General features: G+C 45.8%; 1 protein-coding gene across 1 annotated transcript in view; it reads right to left on the bottom strand.

The window, feature by feature from the left end:
* Nucleotides 1-231: 231 nt before the first annotated feature.
* LOC119169544 (uncharacterized) overlaps nt 232-21450 on the bottom strand; it is a 45083-nt gene continuing 23864 nt past the window's right edge. Inside the window, exons 7-12 of the mRNA XM_075885823.1 lie at nt 19354-19456; nt 13472-13627; nt 12263-12514; nt 10049-10242; nt 9329-9439; nt 232-490 (exon numbers count right to left, since the gene is read on the bottom strand). Coding sequence (XP_075741938.1) covers nt 305-490; nt 9329-9439; nt 10049-10242; nt 12263-12514; nt 13472-13627; nt 19354-19456 — 1002 coding nt within the window. The 3' untranslated portion in view covers nt 232-304. The remainder of the gene's footprint in view (nt 491-9328; nt 9440-10048; nt 10243-12262; nt 12515-13471; nt 13628-19353; nt 19457-21450) is intronic.

Below are 21450 nucleotides of genomic sequence, written 5' to 3'. Positions count from 1 at the left end.
TAGATGCTTCAGGCACGATACACTTCAAATTTAGCGCCCTATGTACTCTGCAGTGAGTTCGTTTTCCTTTTGGAAGAACCGCACTGGGATACAAGTTACAAATTAAATGTTCCTTTCAGCTGGATGGTAAGAGAAAAGTACCTTAATTCTAGCCCACCTGGCATGAGTTCAAGTAGGCTAATTTAGGAGAGGCTTATTGCTGCTACAGATCCGTAAACACTCCACAACATGTCTGGGTGACAATGAAGATGAGGCCTTTATTAGGCACAACGCATGTCTCTTCTCGTGGACGCTAGCGCAACTACTATGTAAGCACACTCGTGCGATAACCAAAACGGCTGATGTGATCGAAGTAGCTGCTCGAGCTTTTAACGTCTTTTTCTAGCCTACAGTAGTCGAAGTCTTCGTGGGTGCCACCATATTCCGCTGGTATCACGTCAGCTGGAAGCACGCCATGAAGCTTGCGCAGGTCCCGGCCCACAAAATATATCTGAAATAAAACAAAAGAAGTTAATTGACGATTGCCTAATAGGAATTCTGACAATCATGTATCGCAATGCAGTCAGATACCAGGCCGTGAGTAGCGCGACTGGCTTGGGCGATTTCGGCAGCCCATTTTGCATCAACCACCGCAAACTGAACGTACCGTAACTGCCTCGCTAACCGGGAGACCGCAGAAGGCAGCGCGTGGACGTATTCCACAAGAGCCGCTGCAGATAGGCCTCCGTTCACACATCACTTTGCCTTCCCAGGATATATCAATGTTGACGTCATTGGCGACGGCACGACGCAACGCACTGCTGTGGCGTCGTGGGTGGCCACCATGGAACCGGTGGTCTCGCCCGTGTTGTTTTCTCCTCCTCGTGCTCTCCTCAGTATCACCGGCCGTCTATCATACTGCGCTGAGCTCCGCGTTCACTCTCTTTCGTCCTCGTTCGCTCTGTCGGTTACGGTGAGACCGATGCCGATCAACACAAGAACGGTCACCTATAAGGCAGCGCTCTAAAAAAAATTGCCCGCAGCTTCCCTCGGGGGAACACTGAGGAGGATGCGGACCATATAATTGGTTAACGGGGTGTTAAAGTGCGACTTACTTGGGTCGATGGCTAAATTGGTTAACGTGGTTGTGAAATGGGGTGTTAAATTGCGACTTACTTGGGTCGATGGCTAAATTGGTTAACGTGGTTGTAGGAGGGGGTGTTAAATGAGTGAACACGTACACACGTATGCGAAAGGGCGGCGCTGGTCGAAGGGACGTCGATCATTGTGTTTGTGGATTCGTTGGGATTCATTTCACCGCGACCTTGGACGTCGACGCGCCGTACAAACCAACCGACGAGCGGCAACTGAGCGAGCGAGCGCCGACCTTGAGTATATATACAGCACGACGGCGCATGCACTGTCAGCTGTTGAATGTTCTCGAAGCGCGACGCCACATGCGCGTCCACTGGAGAATCAGGAGAATTGTAGATGTCGAACGCGGTGTGTAGAGGAGGAAGGGTGCACAGATGGTGGAGGAGTGAAGCGCGCGCGGTGTGTAGAGGAGGAAGGGATGCACAGATGGTGGAAGAGTGGGCGACGGCGCGACGGCGCATGCGCGCGCGTCAACTGTCGAATGTTCGAGAAGCGGTGCGGACGGCGCACTACAAGGCGCGAGTATAAGATGCTCCGCATCTAAAAATGGCACATCCCACGTAGAGTGGGAATGGATGATATGCGAAGCACGAATGAGAAGTGTTGATATGTCACTTTAATATCAGCACAACGTTACGAGCTGGAGGTAAATGATGTCGTACATGGCTTCCGTACGTGTCTTCTTCATTTGTTCACGTCACGTGATACCAAATTTAGAATATGTGGAGCTAACGAAACAACCGCGAGCACGCTATGAGCGTGGTATGTTGTCATGTTCTTACATGACACGCGTGTCAGAATTATCATGTTTTGCACCAGTCATATATTTCATCATCCATTGACGTCACGTAACACCAAATTTAGTTTATGTGGAGGCTAGCAAAACAGCCGCGAGCGCATCATGAAGGGCCCAATAGCAATGTAGCATTGACGCGCGCGCACGCTAGGCGCAGTGACGCTACGTTAGCAAAATGCGAGCACTCACACATGACGCCGGGCGCGGCCAGCGTTCGTCGGCGCGGCCCGATGGCAACCGGAGCGAAATGCGACATGCTGCATTTCGCGCCGACTCGTTGTCCAGACAACACTGCGTCTCCCTCTTTTCGTAACGAAGGAACGCCGGACGCGCTGAAACGCGCATGCGTCAAGGCAACGCAGCGGGGCACTCGCCTGCGAGTATATGGCAGGACCGGCGCCTGACGTTGCAACACCGGCATGACGCTACGAAATGAACGCTGGCGAGCACGCGCACCGCGTCACGTCGAAATGTATTTGCGCATTGACTGTGGCATGTAGACATGTTCTCACATGACACGGATCTCATGATTATCACGTTTGCACCAGTCACATACCTTCGTCATTAATTGGCGTCACGTAATACCAAATTTGGCATAAGTGAAGCTAGCGAAACAGCCGCGAGGACATCTTCAATGTGGCATATAGTCATGTTGTTACACGACACGCATGTCATGCTTATCATGTTTGCACCATTCACATACCTTCGTCATCCATTGACGTCCCGTAATACCAAATTCGGAATATGTCAAGCTAGCGAAATGGCCACGAGCGCATCATCAGTGTGGCATGTAGTCAAGTTGTTACATCACACGCATGTCGTGATAATCATGTTTGTATGTGTCATTTACCTATGTCGTCCGTTCGCGTCACGTAATACCGAGTTTGGTACATGTTAAGGTATCGAAACGGCCGCGAGCGCATCATGAGCATGGCATGTAGTCATGTTGTTACATAACACGCATCTCATGATTATCATGTTTGCACCAGTCACATACTTTCGTCATCCATTCACGTACCGTAATGCGAAATTGGTTATATGTGACGCTAGTGAAACAACTGCGAGTGGACCATGCGCGTGGCATGTAGTCATGCTGTTACATTACACGCATGCCAGGAATTTCATGTTAGGGTCTGTCGCTTGTGTTCGCCATGCAATCATGCCATACCATACCAGTTTTGGGACATGCCATGTGAACGAAACCACTGCAAGAGCTGCAGGACCATGAAATGTAAATCATGACATTCATGACATCCGTGTCATGCTTTTCATGTTATGACTAGTCAAATATGTTCTTCATACAGTCATGTTATGCCATACCAGGTTTGGTATCAATACCGTTATCAAACGACCCAGAGAGCTACAAGTCGTAGGCGGCCAGATAGATAGATAGATAGATAGATAGATAGATAGATAGATAGATAGATAGATAGATAGATAGATAGATAGATAGATAGATAGATAGATAGATAGATAGATAGATAGATAGATAGATAGATAGATACGCTCAAAGTCGCCGAAGTTCGCTAAGAAATGCTTCGCATTTAATAAAGGGATGTATGTTTCTTGTCGGGGCAACGCCAACTGTGCTCGAATTTTTCGCTATCCGCAGTTCTAGCAGTGTTACAATCGTTACATATTGGCACGGAAACTGTCAGTGCTCGAGCGCTACGCACACCACTCTGTGCATTGCCGGCGTCGTGAACCAAGCGAAACGCCGACAGCCCCATTAAAGGTGAAGCCAGCTGCAGTGCACGTGCGTAACCTTTCATGCGCACGAGCTCCGACCGAGGGGCGGGCGCGCGTGTCAGAGGAGGAAAGAGAGGTGAGAGGCCGCCGACGATGACACCGCCCATTAAAATCTCCTAAGAGTGATGGAGCTGACGTGCGGCCCTGGTGTTTGTCTTGAGCTGAGATCTATCTGAAGCGTTCTTTCTTGCAGCAGTAACTGTTTTATAATCACATTTAAGAGATGCGAGCTCTCAACTTTGCATTTGGTAATAATAGTTTAAAGGATTCAAGGAATACGTGAAGTATTTTAGATGGTAGCTATTTGCGCTGTAGCTGATGTTCTTCCTAGCTATATGTGTTAAAAAAAAAAAACCCGAGGAAAAGCTAGAGTAAACGCTCAGGGCTTTCGATGTAGCGTATGCGAGCACTGTTACCTTTCACGAGGTTTCGCAAAGTAAACATTTCCTTCTGACGTGTAGCCGGCCTGGTATTAGTAGGCTGATCTGTCGATGCGCCGGCAGAAATGGCATGCCAACATGTAAATATGCAAAATGTACGTATTTATGTTTTATTTGTCTCTTGTTTACCTTGAAGTATTTTGTGGTTGTGTTTGTGTGAACCATCGAATGTACATGTTCTTTCAACGTCATCTCATATCCATGTTCATGTAAATGACGTCTGTCTTGTCATCATCGTTAGAGTATGTCTAAGACGGAAATGTTCTGTTGAGTGTTATTGACGTTTGTGGCAATAAATTTTTTTCTAAACAGTCTTCACTGTAACGTAGTGATGTTAGTCGTGAAATATAGATGTGCAGAAGTGTATGTGCCCTGTTACTGGAATGGTATGAAGCCTTGTGTTCTGTACATGCTGTAAATAAACTTTTTCTAAACAAGCACAAAAATTTATTAGAAAGAGCCACTGTGTTCTGCAAATTGTTAACACGGGACGGCTTTATGCTCTCCCATAGTAGAGTACAAATAGTACTCTAAATCGTTACACCATTTTTTTCTAAACACACAAATGTGCACATCCCGAGGTGCTGCGCTACGCGAGACATTCGTTTTTTGGGCAATCAGAGCCATCTGTCGCTATGACAGCACAAATACCATCTGCGCAGTGGCTTCCTACGCGTGATCGATCTGTTTTCTTGGCGCATTTTGAAGCAATGTCGTGTTCGGCCATGCGGACTAACTGTGATGAAACACCGCCAATGCTTAGAAATTTGCCCCGTATTTCTCAAGAAGCTGCGGATTGCCTACACATCCCTCCGTCGCCTGAAGAGGTAAAGGCGGCACTGAAATCTATGAAACGTGGAACGGCCCCAGGGCCGGACGGTTTTCCTGTTGAGTTTTACTTGACAATTTGGGATGAGATTGGTGCTACCTTTACCGCGGTAATCCGGCGATGCTACGAGGGCGGTGTCTTTCCATCAAGTTTTCGAGATGGACGCATTGTGCTTATTTTAAAGGGTGATGCTTCCTCTGTTAATTCTGAAGATTGGAGACCTATCACGCTCCTCAACGTTGACTATAAGATATTCGAGGCGGTAGCCGTTCAACGTTTGAGGGGTCTGTTGAACACCCTGGTAGGTCATCACCCGACATCATCAGTGCTTGGACGAGAAATACACAGCTTGTCATATACCACATGGGATATCATAGCCTATAATCTGTCACGATCTGTGCGTGGTATCCTTGTGTCTTTGGACCAGGAAAAAGCGTTTGACCAACTAGATCACGCGTATATCCTTAATGTGCTCACAGCCTTCGGCTTTTCTCATCCGTTTGTGGAAATGATTAAAAACACGTACACTGGTCTGAAAAGCACACTAGTTCTGGATGGTTGGGAAAGTGCTGCCTTTTCCATAACACGTGGGGTCCGTCAGGGTTGTCCATTGTCTCCTGTGCTATTTGTCCTCAGCCTTGAGCCATACTTGCGTGCTCTTGACGCGGATTCACGTGTCCGGGGTCTTGCGCTTCCTGGTAGCGGTGTCGTGAAAGTCACAGCTTTCGCTGATGATATAACCTTGTACCTTTCAGATGAAGATAGCCTTTCACGCAGCCTGCGTGTATTTTCCCAGTATGGCGACATTTCAGGTGCAGCGATGAACATCTCCAAATCCCGGTATTTCTTCCTTGGCTCTCCAAACTCCAGGCTTAGCGCCGGTTTTCCCATTCAGCCGGCCGCGTTCCTTCGTATTTTAGGTATTTTATACAACCACTACGGCATTTGCGAATCTGTTTGGTTAAACGCTCTCGAAGAAGTAAGACTGAAAATTCAGGATGCACGGGATTTTGACTTCCCGCTTCTTGAGCGGAAGTACCTAGCGCAGACTGTATTTTGCGGTCGCATTTGGTACCTTTCTCACGTCGTGCAACCATCTTTACGTATCGTGCGATCACTGCAGTCTGCCTTGTGTTCCTTTTTTAGGGGCGAAGCTCCTTATGGCGTGGCTTGTGCGTCCCTCGTAGTACGTAACCACCAGTGGCACATACCCGAAATAGCGGTCCTTACAATGTCTGCTGGATGGGGGCACTTATATATGATGAATACATGATGAAAAGATGTAAGATGGCTGTGCTTGGAGTTTTCTCTAAACATATGAACGGACGAACGGACTGACACACGCACGAACGGACAGACAGAGGGGCACACGGACGGATGGACAGACAGAGGGATGGCCGCAAAAAGAGATGGACGGACAGACAGACGAATGAACAAATGGACGGATGCACCAAGGATCACACAGATAGGCGGGTGCAAGAACGAATGGAGAGACAGACTGACGAACGCTGCGCCCCACCAATCATCATTCACTCCGTGGATATGCTGTGATTTTTCGGTCAGGCGGCACTGAGTTGGTCTCTCGCGCGGCACTGGGACAGCAGCGTTCTCAGGGAGGCTTTGCTTTCCCTTCAGTGTCCATACGCTGTCGGCTGCTGGCACTGCGCTTCCTTTTGCGCCTAGTGCAAGGGGAGGAATCTCCCGCACGAACGCTTGCACATTACTTTCTGGGTACTCACCTTCGGCATTTGATGCCTAATGTGCAACTTAACAGGGGGCCGCAGTCAATAACACTTCCTGCGTTTTATGCAACAACTGTTGCATTTTTTTCGCCATGTCAAGTCGAGCTGTCCTGGTATAGATGTTTTGAACAACCACGTAGTTGAGACAACTGCTGCTTTGTTGCTTCCGTTGGTCCCGCCAGCCCGCCTTGCTCGCTCTAGACGGGTGTCTTGGAGCACCTTAACGACTTTTCTGCCTGGACACCTCCGGGACTTCATGTGGCGCCTGGGATGGGGTGTGCTTCCCACTCTCGACCACCTCGAAAGGTGGAGAATAGTCCAGTCAGCAACATGTCTGAACTGCTCTCTTCGGGAAACAAATCAGCATTTTCTGAGGCATTGTGTCATTGCTCGCGTTTTTTGGAGAGCCGTACATGCCAGATTTCACTGCCTCAGAGTAAATCGCTTCGTTTCTTTTGGGCGTTGTTCGCGAGGCCGCTTCGCTTGTCTTCTCATTGTTGCCGGCTGTTTCTGCCATTGGCGCAACCGCTGCGAGGCGGTTGCAGCGGGCCGCCGCCGCCGCGTGCTCTACCCGATCCTAGAACGATTGTACTCGGAGCTGCTGTCTGTTTTGTCGGAGGAGCTCTTCTTCCTCGGTGAAGAGGAATTTCTTTGGCACTGGTCTTGCCCTTTTATGTCGGTCTATGACGGACGAGTGAAACTTCTCTTTCGGCCGGCCTGGTATTGGTAGGCTGATCTGTCAATGCGCCGGCAGAAATGGCATGCCAACATGTAAATATGCAAAATGTTCATATTTATGTTTTATTTGTGTCTCTTGTTCACCTTGAAGTATTTTTTGTGGTTGTGTTTGTGTGAACCATCGAATGTACATGTTCTTTCAACGTCATCTCATATCCATGTTCATGTAAATGACGTCTGTTTTGTCATCATCGTTAGAGTATGTCTAAGAAGGAAATGTTCTATTGAGTGGTATTGAAGTTTGTGGCAATAAATTTTTTCTAAACAAACCAACACAAAAGGTGCCGTTTAGGGTCTCGTTAAAAGGAATTATGTAAGGCCCACGGGAAGGCTTTCAGCTCTCCCATAGTAGAGTACCGAGTACTCTAAATCGTTAACCACTTTTTCTAAACACACAAATAGCTTGGGGATGGTTTACTGCTCTCCCATAGTTGAGTACCAAGTACTCTAAATCGTTAAACATTTTTTTTTCTAAACACACCTGGGACAGCAGTTTCACTCTCCCGTACTAGAGTACCTCGTACTCTAGATCGTCGAACATCTGTTCTAAACACACGTGTGGCCAGCAAATTTCATGCGGTTATGCAGAGTTTTTACTTCTGTAGTCTGTCGGGGGCATAATAAAGTTTTCCAAACACACGTCCCACGCCTTAGCGATATACAACTTAAGCAGTAAAACGATCTGTTAGAAATACACGTGCCCTTTGTTGCGAGTGAAGAAAGACGGCGACGTGGACTGAGATACTCTCGTGAAGTTTGGCCTGTGTGGGGTTTAGTAGCCTGTGTGGCAAGTGTTTAATTATGTGAGAGTAAATTGTTCTTTTATTACGACGTTGAAGTCAATACATCTAATAAAACTACTCTTGTAAAATGAGTGCCTGAACCCAGTATTGACCCTGGCTCGCCTAAAAGTGCACTTTAGACTCTATACATGAACAATATCTCTCGCTGATGCACCCCAAGCGATGAATGCAAATGACATGCTAGTCTACGCGAAACTCACTCTTCGACATAGCAATGAAAGCAGGAAACATTTGGTATTGCACTATGATAAAATCGCTTCTAACCCGAGCGCCGACTGCCACGTAAAACAGCTCTTTCAAGATCTTCTTCTGCCAAACTTTTAATTGCCACTCGTGCATGCAGACGTCAGATATGTTAAAAACTTGGTAAAACATTTTCGAAGAACACCTAATTCCGGACTTGGCATATTAAACTCTATTGATAGATGCATTATGCAACACTCATTGTTGGAATTGTCACACAATGTAACGGGCTGAAGAGGACGACGAAGAGGACTAAAAAGAAGACGACATAGACAGACTTTGCGAGTTGGGTACCATATTGTTAGCCACTGAAGTTTTCTGTGTGTATATCATGTGAATATATTGTTCTCGTAACCATATGTCCCGACGTGGTACTAAATTCGTCCTATGTTTAACTTGACACAGTGTCACTGATTTCGAGTTATTCTTTGGCTGGCCATAGTTTTCCGAACTTTACAACCAAATTGATCATGATAGCTGCTAGGAATTTTTGTAGTGGCAGGAAGCACGAATCGTCTTCTGGACACTTTATGTCTCATAATTTACATTTGGTACCATGCATCCGCTATTTTAGACAGAAGCGAGCATGTCAACTTTTGACTAAGACTATGCATGCATTGAATAGTTGCACAGGTAGCACGCCGACTCGTGGTTCGTGCCTCGCAGCTACTTGGCGGTGGGAAAAATGCAAGGCGTTAATGTACCTTGCTTGGAGCGCCTATATAAAAAAGCCCTGAATGGTCAATATTAACAGAATCATCCATAAAGGTCCCGCCTCGTAAGCCATAACTTACCATGTGTTAGATTATTCTATACCATTAGTCATGCTATAACAAGCGATATTAACTACTCACCCGTTTCAGAAGCTTAGACTTCAGGAAAGGCTTGACAGCAGCGAAGATAATTTCGTAGGCAGGGGGAGTGTTTATCACGTAGATGGCCTTAATGCGGGCTGGATAACAATCCTGAAATTTAAAAAAAAAGACCCGAAAGTTCACACTTTCAGTTCTCTCAATAATATCTATTCATGGAGCAACAAAATATGCTTCCAGTTTAACGAGACAGTCGTTTGTTCATGTCCATAAAACGAGGAATTTCACTAGCAATCGGCGCACACAAACGCAAGCAGCGAGGAAAAGTAGCGCCTATATGTGTAATAAGTGACGCAGAAAAACACAAGCTCCATTTCATTGGCGTGCTGTAAACAATAAGAAACGAAGCATCTTGTCACCCTCAATGTATTCTCTTATTCCGACAGCCGATAAATAAACTATTACAATTTCGAATTTTACGCCATTGGTTCAAGAGCTTTGCCTAGTGCAGTAACAAAATCTATATACTTACATAGACGCATCGTAATTTGTGCTTAGCGCGAGATTATCGCCCGAGTGAGAATAAGGTGCCTTCGACATCTCATACGACAGTAAACAACATCAATAGCATCTACAGGTCCCCCAACAAAAAGACTTAAACAGGATACTGCACGGTTCCATAAAGCATCACTTCTTCGTAGTGTTCTGGTGCTCTCGATTTACCATACCAGGTGACTGTACGTTTCGTCATCTCGTTCTCACCTGCATGATGTGCACCGTTTTCTTGACGAATGTGGGGGTGAAATGTGCCATGTGCATGATGTGCAGATTCTTGAGGTCAAACACGCACACGACCCCGCGAACCTGCGTTTCTTCGTCCAGCAACGCCCACTCTGCCATCACCAGCGCTGACCTCATGAGGTCGGTTGCGGAGCACACGCTTGTGGTCCAGGAACCTGGAAAGGCGAGGCAGAAGGACGCTTCATTGCGCAATAGGCACTGCGCCGTGCTCCCGACCGGGTTGCAGAAATGAAGTGCCTTTTCTCATCTTCTAACCACTACCACCACCACCACTACCATTGCGCAAAACGTTAACGTTGAAAAAAAAAAAAAACGAATGACGAAGCGAGGGGACATAGACAAGCGCTGTTTTCGTTGCTCTCGTCGTCGTCGTCGTCGTCGTCGTCGTTGTTGTTGTTGTTGTTGTTGTTGTTGTTGTTGTTGTCATCATCGTCATCATCGTCGTCGTCGTCATTGTAGTCGTCCTCCTCCTCCTCGTCATCATCATCGTCGTCGTCGTCGTGTTTGTTGTCGTGGTTGTTTTCTTGTTCGTGCATGTAACAAAGGAACGGGTACGCAAAATAATAAATGCCCACAATAAGCATTTCTATGAACGGCGCATGCTCCCTACTGCGCGCCACGTTATCGCTGATTATCGTATACATTCTGTCTGCATTCGTTTCCTTTTCTCTGCAGGCCAATAATAAGGAGCCCCACTAGGCGGAAACCCGCGATGGCAAATAGGTGGATTAAACTTTGAGTGAAACGAGTCGTCATAACAAGCAAGTCAGGGCCGTAGCTTATATAGGAATTTGATCCTATCAATCTTGTCTTATCATCCTTCGTACACAACCTACCAGGTCGTACGACAACGCATGTTGTAGGCTCGTGTGCTCAAATTTGGGTGCACCTTAAAAAAACCCCGGGTGGTGGAAATTTCCGGAGCCCTCCACTACGGCGTCTCTCATAATCATATGGTGGTTCTGGGACGTTAAACCCCACATATCAATCAATCAATCGTGGGACAACGCAGACGTATAATGCAGCAGAAAGCGTAGGTAGACGAGTGAAGCACTTGGAACAGATATATATATATATATATATATATATATATATATATATATATATATATATATATATATATATATATATATATATGGAAACTGAAACACTCGGAAGATCGCCAAGTTTCATCTGATTTGCTACCCTGCACTTAAGAAGGGGGCCCCGCCGTGGTGATTTAGTGGTTATAAGGTACTCGACTGCTGACCCGCGGGTCGCGGGATTGAATCCGGCTGTGGTGGCTGCATTAACGATGGGGGCGAAAATGCTCTAGTCCCGTGTGTTCAGATTTGGGTGCACGTTAGAATCCCAGTTGGTCGAACGTTCTGGAGCCCTCCACTGTATACGGCGTCTTTCATAATAATATGGTGGTTTTGGGACGTTAGACCCCACATATCTATCAATCAATCTGAAGAAGGGCAAAGCAGAGAAATGGAGAAGGCGAGGCGAAGAAGAACACATAATGCGCGTGCGCACGTACTAGCGTTCATGGCGTAATCACAGAAGGTTTCACAGCTCAAAAGTTCGGGGCTGCCAACCGGAAGATTATTGAAATCGAATCTCGGCCATGGTGGCCGAATTTCGATAGAAACGAAATACTAAAGGCCCGTGTACTGTGAGATTTAATAATATCCGGCGTTTCCCACCCCAAAACTACCATATGATTATGAAAAATGCCGTAGTGGAGAGCTCCGGAAATTTTGACCTTGTGTAGTTCTTCAGGCACTGACATTTCACAGGTTACAATACACATGGCCGTATACCATTTCTCTTCTATCGAAAAATGACCACCACGTCCGGAATCGAACCGACGACCTTCGGGTCAGCAGCCGAACACCATAACCATTGCTCCACCATGGTGGACCGTAGTGCGCGATGAGAGTGCACGTTAAAGGACACAAGATGGTCGAAATTTCGGATCCCTCCACTACGGCGTGCCTCGAAACCATATTGGTCTTTCGGCGTGTAAAACTTTATATATTATTAGCGTAGAAGTTTTTATAACTGTTGTGGTCCCGTCAATGGTCCGCCGCACAGATGTCGTCTGAACATCGTCACAACACATAGGCTGCATGGTCCTGCTACGAGCAAGCGAACTTGGGGAATAATAAAATAAAAAAAAGCAATTCTCACCAATCTTTATAACGGCCACTCTCCTTCCCTCTGGATCTTTCTTCTCGGATACCATCATGAGCCGGTGGTGGGGCAACACTGCGCTAAGAGGCACCGTGGAAGGGGAGAGGTTCTTGAAGAAGTCTGCCGCGGTTTGCTTGACGCGGAAGTACTTCTGAATGTTCCCGAAGGCCGCCTCTTCGCAGTACTTGCGCGCCCGCAGAAACTTGACCAGAAATGTGTCGTCCGTGGGGCAAAGAAGCGACGTGTCCCCTGCACGAAATGGACTTTGGAGCTCCGGAAATTGGGTGCGAAAAAGCCCAATTAAATTGCGGCTTGTTTTTTTTTTTTCATGTCCTTTGCAAGCGCGGTCGAGTTCGTTCGCCTAAAATCGGCTCCCTTAATCCTGAACCACCCTCGCAAGTGTTCAACAAAGAAACGCGTTATTCTATTCGGTCGTGCACGATTTCTTTCGTATACTAAATCATCCAGTCATCTATGTATACTGTAGCAATTTTTGTCAACCGAGAGATACGTACTGTAGGTGCTGGTGATGTGTTGGATTGACATAGAAATTTTAATTTCTGATCAACACGAGACAATGACATCATAAGTGAGAAAGCCAAAGAGAAACAATTTCAAAGACAACGCGCAACTACGATAATTAGCAGCATCGTGATACAAGGGCTAGTAGATACATTGCTCACCCCACCGTCTACTTAAATTTAGGTGCACGTCAAAGAACCTCAGATGGATAAAATTTGAGAAACCCTCCCTGATAGCGTCCCTCAATGATATCATAGTTCCGGGACTAAATAACTTCAACAATTATTATTGCTGTAGAATCACTGTCGCTTTACCAAGTCCCCTAACCTTCGGGTATGAATGGACATTGTTATGAGCACTGCCTTTTAGCCGCTGACCAGAACCTAGGGTTCCGGGTACATTCTATAGACATTTACAAAAACCGCTTCCTAGGCGCCGCCATAGTCCTTTCAAGGCTTTGCTAATTAGTGTGAGCACCCCTCCCCCCCCCCCCCCCTACCAAATGCACTGCGGAGGCTTTGACTTCAGCCTTCGACCACCAAGAAGTAGCCCAAAATGGCGGCGTTTTTCTCCCTCCTGTGAGAAAGTGCATAAGTAGCTCTACGTCGAACTCGAGCAAGCTGGCATCATATACAAGCAGTTCAAGCAGCCACAAAGAAATGAACTCATTCCCGACTCACTCACCAGCGATGAGCTCCCTTAACCTCGACAAACTGCGCATCTTGGCCTCCGCAGTCTCGCCGAGTTGCACTTCGGCAGCATGCTCGAGGCTGGGCGGTGATTCGGTTTTCTTCGGCGTCGCCATGGAGTCGGTGTTCATCACGACCGTCCCTGAATACCCTGCGTTACAGAGGTTATGCGAGCTGCGCTATGTATTGTCTGTCACTACGCTGCGGATATATGCAGGTCGTATATGCTCTGGCGCGCTCTCATAACATGTAAGGAAAAAGAAAAGCACTGTCGCGCGCTTGGCACAGGCTGCTCTGTGAAAAAAAAAGGGGGTGGGGATCCTTAAGCTTCGCCTTTAAAAGCTGAACGCGATAGCGATATTCTGCCCCTAATGTTTATTCAACCCCTTATAGTTCATATTTTATTTGTATGATGATACTCAAGAAATTTAAATTGTGGATTACTACAACGTAATCAATAAATTTGAAAGTGGCTTGTCACAGTGGAGCGCACGAATATGTTTCCATTCAGTGTAATGGGCAGCATGCTTCAAACCACGACCGATTTTGTGCGTGCATTGTTTATAGAACTTGCTGTGCACCCAGTACGTGTAGTAACATGTGTGCATTTTGTAAAGGGCGGCCGCAGCTTTAAACTACGAAGTCGTTACGATAATCATATGTTCTGGCAGCGTACGTTTGTACCATGCAATGCTACGGCGATATTACATGTCATATCATGAAACCTGCATACAGGAGACATGTGCCTGAAAAGCGTGAACGTTATTTTCACTGCATTTTCAAGCAGAAGTTATTTTCACTGTGTTTCCGAGACCGCACGTGGCTGTGTGGTAGAACACGGCGTGAGTTCGATCCTCACTGGGACCCAGGTATTTTGTTCTTTATTTTATTTGCATCTTTCTCAATATGTCGGTCCAGCATATGTTCATTTTTTGCTCACAACCAAAGACGCCGACGCCAACGCTTGAATTTCCACGCAATGACCTCTTTAACACAACTGCGTTAAAAAGGCTTCTATCGATCGAATTTTCTTGTGGCATCACTGCCTTTCACTGAACGTTTCTTTCACTGCCTCTCTCTTATTCGACTGCCTCTTTTCTTTTTTTCGAAGCGGGTTCTACATTAAATTTCTTCGAGCTGAAAATAGTACGAATGGCGTGGAACCTAATAAATTTTCATCATCTGGACTCGCATGAATCAATACATGACTACATCATCACTGTTTCCTGATCCTTTTGATCTTTAGTTGCTTGTTAGCCGTTTTTGTTTGAGACTTTCAATTCTGCATTGTACGTTTACTTATTTTGTACCTTGCCACTTCTGCTTGGACTGAATGGTATGTTGTAAATAAATAAATAAAGAGCTCTGAAATACGTATATGCCAGGGGGAGCGGGGCAGTCACGAGAGTCTCAATGGCATAGCAGTCATCGCATGTAATCTTCGTGCATTCAAGATAGCCGCTGTGACGAGGCGCTATATTAACAAATTCTGCTACACAAGTCGTACATATAGCACCGGATCAGTACGAGCAGTCCACCGCGAACTTACTGTCCAGTTAATGCGTTCCTGAAAGCTTTGCAGCGCGAACGAGATGGAGCACAAAAAAGAGGACCCGAACAAGCGCTGTCTAACAACGAAAGTTTACTGAAGGAAATTTTCAACCACCTTAAAACCAAACAACGGATGCGCAGAAATCACCTGTAATCAAAGACCTCATACAACTTACGCAGTTCACGATCTAAAAATCAAACAGATGGCTCGAATATGCAATCTTTTCCCACATCTTTAATTAAGTTCGCTTCCATGAGTTTCCACGCCCGTCTATCCCTATGTTTGTGCATGATGACAGTGTTATCGAAGAGTGGTCTACATCCACATGTCCTACAAAATGTCGTGAGGTGTGATGTCGGCGTTCCCTTTGAGGTACAATTGTGCTGTCGGTGTCTTTCATTGATGCATTTACCCGACTGGCCTATATACACTCTGCCGCAGGAGAAGGGTATTCACCACAGCGCAGAAAACGGGGAGGGGGGGAGGCACACACTTTTCAAAACTTTTGGTTCGAAGAAAAGAGAACCCCAGCGTCAGAACTTTTTGCTATCTTCTTAAATCGACGAGAAAACCATGCAGTGCACGTAAGGCATGACAGCATATCTCCTCGGCTTATCGCCTGTTTGACCGGTGGTTACCGGGATTTTGACTGGTGGTTACCGGGTCAAACAGGCGGTGGTTACCGACTGTTTGACCGGGATTTGTACTTCTTGATTAATATTCCCTAGGCTGATGCAAGAAGAACATGCGCTGGGAACCTATATCATTATTTGGTCGATCAACTTGCTTCCGAGAGCTGTCCTGACATTTGTGTATGCAAGACTTCTTTCTTGCCACAATGTAGGGAATTCATTGCGATGACATTCTTCATAATCTTACAATGATCGATTGTGTAAGGAAGCAGAGATTTCTTGGAACGCGGTGAAAAACAGCAGTAAACATGGTCACTCTGCGAAAACAAACGGAGGTCCAGAAACTGCAAACAATTGTTGCTCGGCAATTAACATACGAAATTCAACGCAAACGCCTTTTTGTTTGAATAACTTCATAAGGTTAATGAGTTGAAAAGGGGAGCAATCTTTCCGAAAAAGTATAAGGTATACCCACCGACGTAGCGAAGTATTTTCACCACCGCATCACGCACTTCACAATCTATAAGCCGCGGGCAACAGTACTCAAAAACTTATCGCGCAAAACAAGTGACACCCTAGACCCGCTACATCCACCAGACTTTTGTATGAACTGCTTCCCTTCTCAAGCTATGCAGGTGGACTTCAGATAAAAGCTCAAAAGCTCCGGGAATGCCTCAGCATAACTAGGCTACTATTCACAAAGGCCAGTTCATGGTTATCTTCAGTGATGGAAGATTTCAGGAATCATTGAATTTCATCAACTGGTTGTGCGGGGGAGCATAAAAGAAATCTTCCGCATCGAGAATAAATGAACGCTTCTCAATGTCCTGAATTATTGTTTGCTAAAAAAATCCACGACAACACAGGAATTAGACACTCGAAAAGGATCCATGACATGAAGTGTAGAAAGCTGGTGCAGCAGGTAACCCGATACTACGTGTTGCCAAATGTGACGTTCGGACACGATACAGTGAAACGGGTCGTCAGACTTGCGCGTTTTGGCAGCCAAAAAAAAAAAAAAAGAGTGTACGTGTGTGCCTTTCCAACCACTGAAGCGATGCGCCCGAAGCCACACTCACTCAGGAGTGAGACGGCTTGCTTTTTGACGTGGTTATGCTTCAAAAGTAAAAGCTCAAAATTTTTCAAGATAGCGCACTCATAGCCACGAGAACGCCTTCTGATGAAGTATCACGAAGTGAGCTTCCTTGTCTGATAGGCCTACTCCCAACTGGTAGTAGGCCAGATCTATACCTTCAGAGGAACTGGGACCTCTTGTGAACTTCCTTGTCGATAAACACTTGAAGCTGTTGCTGCCAGACTAGGAAGGTCACTTCGTGGTACTTCATCAGAAGGCATTCTCGGAAAAAACCCATTAGCACTATTTCGAAAAATAGACTTTAAAGTCTGTGAAGCGCGTGATCCGGTAGTGAACATATTTTGCTTCATCGATGACTGTTTTATACTTTTTGGGAAAGATTGTTCCTCTTTCACCACATTAACCTTATGAAGTTACAGAAAAACATTTGGGCTGAATTTCACCTGTGAATTGCCGAGTAACAATTGTTTGCAGTTTCTGGACCTCCGTTTGTTTTTGCAAAGTGACCATTTTTACTGGTGTGTCTCACCTGGTTCCAAGAAATCTCTGCTTCCTTACACATTCAGTCATTCTAAGATTGTTCAGAATGCCATCATAATGAATTCTCTACATTGTGCCTAGAAAGAAGTTCTGCATACACAAATGTCAGGACAGCTTTCTGATGCTTAGTTGATAAACTAAGTAATGCTGGATTCTCTGCGCATCTTCTAGTTCTTGCTCTCCCATGCATAGTAGAGTACCAGGTATTCTAAATCGTTAACAACTTTTTCCAAACACACATCGCGTGTTTGGGTCCTCTTCTCTGTACTCCATGTCGTTCGCGCTGAAATGGTTTCAGGAATGCGTCAGTTCCAAATCGTCCACCTCTCAACTTTAATGCAGTTAGAAAGTTTCGTTTGATTTGTTTTTTTTATGCATTTGTCCACAATACCTTACGCTGCCTCCGCTATGCGGCACACACGTCCCCTAGCTTTTAAACTATATGCACTTGAAAAACACGTGTTTTGCATAGCGCTCATTTATTACGGGAATATAAATTGATGTCTCTCTATCCACCGCAAAGACAAGGAATACCAAGGCTACAGCGTGTTCACCGGAGCAGTCACGCCGCTTTACTCCGTTAACGGTGATTGCGACTCGTTCGAGTATAGGGAAGAGTCGAGCATATCTTAGATAGCAGAGTTCGTGATGAAACATCTTCACGCTATAGAAACTGTGAAAGGTGCCACTGGAAGTCTGACGAATAGCCAATGCTTTACAGCAGCTGCTAAAAGAGGCGCTAGTGAGGTGGGTACTGCAAAATTGCAAAATTTCTAGCTCTCTGACTCCGACAAAATTCTCGTAATATTCGTGTCTGATTCTTAGTACTACAATAATAACGCTTGCAGATCGCGTCCACAGTGCCCCTTACAACAATGTTAGTTCCACCTACATTTTCGATGTTGCTTATTTTCAATACAGGGTGTAGAAATGTGCCAACAAAAATTAATGTTCGAAAATCCAGAGCCGCGTTTATCCGTATAGAGGGTATGCAATGACGTCATCCGCGAGGATCGCTAGCGTCGGGGTCGCCATTTTGGAGGGCCGAGCGCTCACCGCACGCGCATAAAACTCGCTTCACGTGTTGTGTCCGAACAGCTACTCGGATGTTTAAAGACCTCTGGAACACATAAGCCTAAGCACGGACAACAGGACGGGCGTGCGAACGGACCTTCAAAACTACACGGCGATAGTGTTGCTCCCTTGCGGATCAAGGCTCAGTACCAACTCCGTGTAGGCCACTGGTTCGATGCCAGCCGCGGGGGCCGCAATTCAATGGTTGGCGAGATAGTACAGGTCTGTGTACTGCGCAGATGGTCGAAAATTCTGTAGCCCTCCTCTATACTGCGTCCCACATAATTACATTTTTGTTTTCGGACGTTAATCCTCCAGATATATTATTAGCCGTACAAGCCCACCGATATTTGAACATCGTCTTGAGATCATTCCGAAGATTAAGGAAGTTTGTGACACGGCCACACAAATATATACAAATTGCTGTCTCTCGGGTAGGACTAAAGGCCAGTTTTTGATTGACTGATTGATTGATATGTGGAGTTAAACGTCCCAAAAACACCATATAATTTTGGGAGATGCAGTAGTGGATGGCTCCGGAAATTTCGACCACCCGAGTTTCTTTAACGTGCGCTCGAATCTGAGCACACGGACCTATATACACAGCATTTTCGTCTCCATCGAAAATGCAGCCGCCGCAACCGAGATTTGATCCCGCGACTTGCGGGTCAGCAGCCGAGTACTTTTGCAACTATACCACCGCGACCAGTCTTTGAGATCCCGAATCAAGTAACGAGACTTGTGAAATTTGTGAACATTCGCGAGCACGCGACGCCGCAATCAGACATGTGAAGCAGTGCTCTATAGCGCCTTTCGTTACACAGAAGACGACATTGCGAAATTTAGCGTCCCTGAGTTACGCTTTCATGTCAGTCCAAACGCAACGAACACGAAGTATTGATGTCGGAAATGAAATGTCGATACCCTTAAAGTTCTGACAGTTCTGACAAATATTGCAGGCGGCAGGCAAAAGACACACTCACCTCTCAGACAACCGGCCGAATAAACACTTGGCTGCCATGCACTTTTACATAACCACCCCCTCTCCAGCTGCAGTATCTGCTTTTCTGATCTCGAGCAACCTTCCTTCGAAGGTCTCGCAAAGCGCCAATACTTTATGTTCCAGTTCGCGCTCTTCACACACGTTGCCCTTGGCCCGCTCTATTTGTTTCAGTCTTGCGCAATTTGCCATCTTAATCTGCTCCCCCGAGCGGAAATGATTTTTCGATACCTGGCGTGAAGCAGTTGTTCCAAAGGCATCAGATGCGAGCTGAAAGAAAAAGGAATCAACAAAAGTCGCTGCTGCGAGAAGCAGCTGCGACAATGCACTGATGGGTGAGTGCAAGCTCGTGTATTCGATTCGTGACCTCAGCGGTTACATTTTCGCATAGGGAGAGTGAAGCGAAGGCTTCTGTGCGTATATTCAAGTGCATGGTGAGTGCCTTCGAAAGATGAAAGTTGATCGGGAAATATTTACTACCATGTCGCTCGCAGTCTTCAACTTGACTGGAATAGGCGTCAGAAGTTCGGAAGTGATTGTAAATCAGAAAGAACAAATTATTAAGGTCAACACGATACGTCTCTGACAAAAACACTAACCGTGGCATGTGTTACGCAAAACCACGTGATCTGAATAAAAGCAACAATAATAAATATAAGAATTCCGGATGAAATCGAACCCAACTATTCTACGTGGGAGCGAAGTATTCGATCACATTAACTATATGTGCACGCCTTAAGCCTCCGTATTAGTGATATTGTGTACATTCGTCATGTAGCGCAAGGAATCTCGCTAACAAATGTAGTACTGCATGGCAGAAGTGAAGTACCCCACCAGGGGTCACATAATATGAACCGTTGAGTTTACTATCAATGCGAGTACTCTAGAGAGAACTCTGGCGCTATATTGTCTATGAGAGCTACAACGCACGGCGGTTCAGCGAGCATGAGAATGATGGATAGTACACAAACATGGTTAGTCTTCGTTCTTCTGACTCCGTTTGGCTTCTTAGGGCCTGCATTCGCTTTGCCGCAAGGCGAAGCTCATCAAAGGTTTAGAAGGTGCACTCAATTACTTCGACGATGGTGGCTTGTTGACCTTGTTGGTGTAGAATGTTCATAAACGTAATCGCGGCACTACATTGACGAAGACGGGACAGAGAGAACACACACAAGCGCTTGATGTGTGTTCTCTCTGTCCCGTTCTCGTCAATTCAGTGCCACGCTTACCTTTATGAAACACTTTGACCTTTTTAGGCTGATAAATTCTATAATAGGCTCACAAAGGTCACAATGTTTCGTTCTTTTATTCAAAGCAAAACCAATATCCACAAGTGCGTTGGAAGCCCGCAAGCATGAAGACTAGGCAAATTTGTGTACCACCCTTAATTCCGATGGTGTAAAGAACGATTGCAGCGCCACAATCCCCTTTATGGATAGTTTAGTAAACTATATAGGATGTGAACTGCATACCGAGCGGGGGGTTGGAAGCTGCCGTAAGGGGGAAATTTGAGTTAGTTGGTCGTATACTGCAGAAGGCGTTGCGCGAAAAATGAACATGAGGCGATCGCTTGTCACCTGATAATTTTTTTTTTGCGCTATGACTTATGCCATAAAATGAAAGATGGCCATACATTGCGAAGGGCTGATTATTCATCATCTTCAGCACCGTACAGGCCTAAGGACTAAGGAATAAGTTGAAGGAGAAAAAGATTATTGAACAAAATGTTTAGTTAACAGCAAGGAAAACATTAAAGGCAAAGTTTAACGCATGGCATGAGAAAAGAGTGGAATGCGAAAGTGTATGCAAAGACCCTTGTTGCCTCTTGGCAATTCTCTTTCTTTTACTTCGGTCTCCTGAACATAATTGTTCGGGATACCAAATGTCTATAGACCTGTATTTCCATTTCATGCATTATGTCACCGCCAAGTCGTGCAGAATGGTTTGGTCTGGTTCTAATTAAGGCTTTTATCTATACTCCGATCTAATTCTACATAGTGGATGTGGTTCTAATCATAAAAGAAGAGGAAAATCTAGCGTTCAAATTGGAAACTTCACAACATGAATGCCAAAATCATCA

The sequence above is a fragment of the Rhipicephalus microplus genome, chromosome 2, assembly GCF_043290135.1.
Source record: "Rhipicephalus microplus isolate Deutch F79 chromosome 2, USDA_Rmic, whole genome shotgun sequence".
NCBI classification, from domain to species: domain Eukaryota; kingdom Metazoa; phylum Arthropoda; class Arachnida; order Ixodida; family Ixodidae; genus Rhipicephalus; species Rhipicephalus microplus.
The sequence above is the reverse complement of the archived record's forward strand: the minus strand, read 5'-3'. Positions and strand labels throughout refer to the sequence as shown.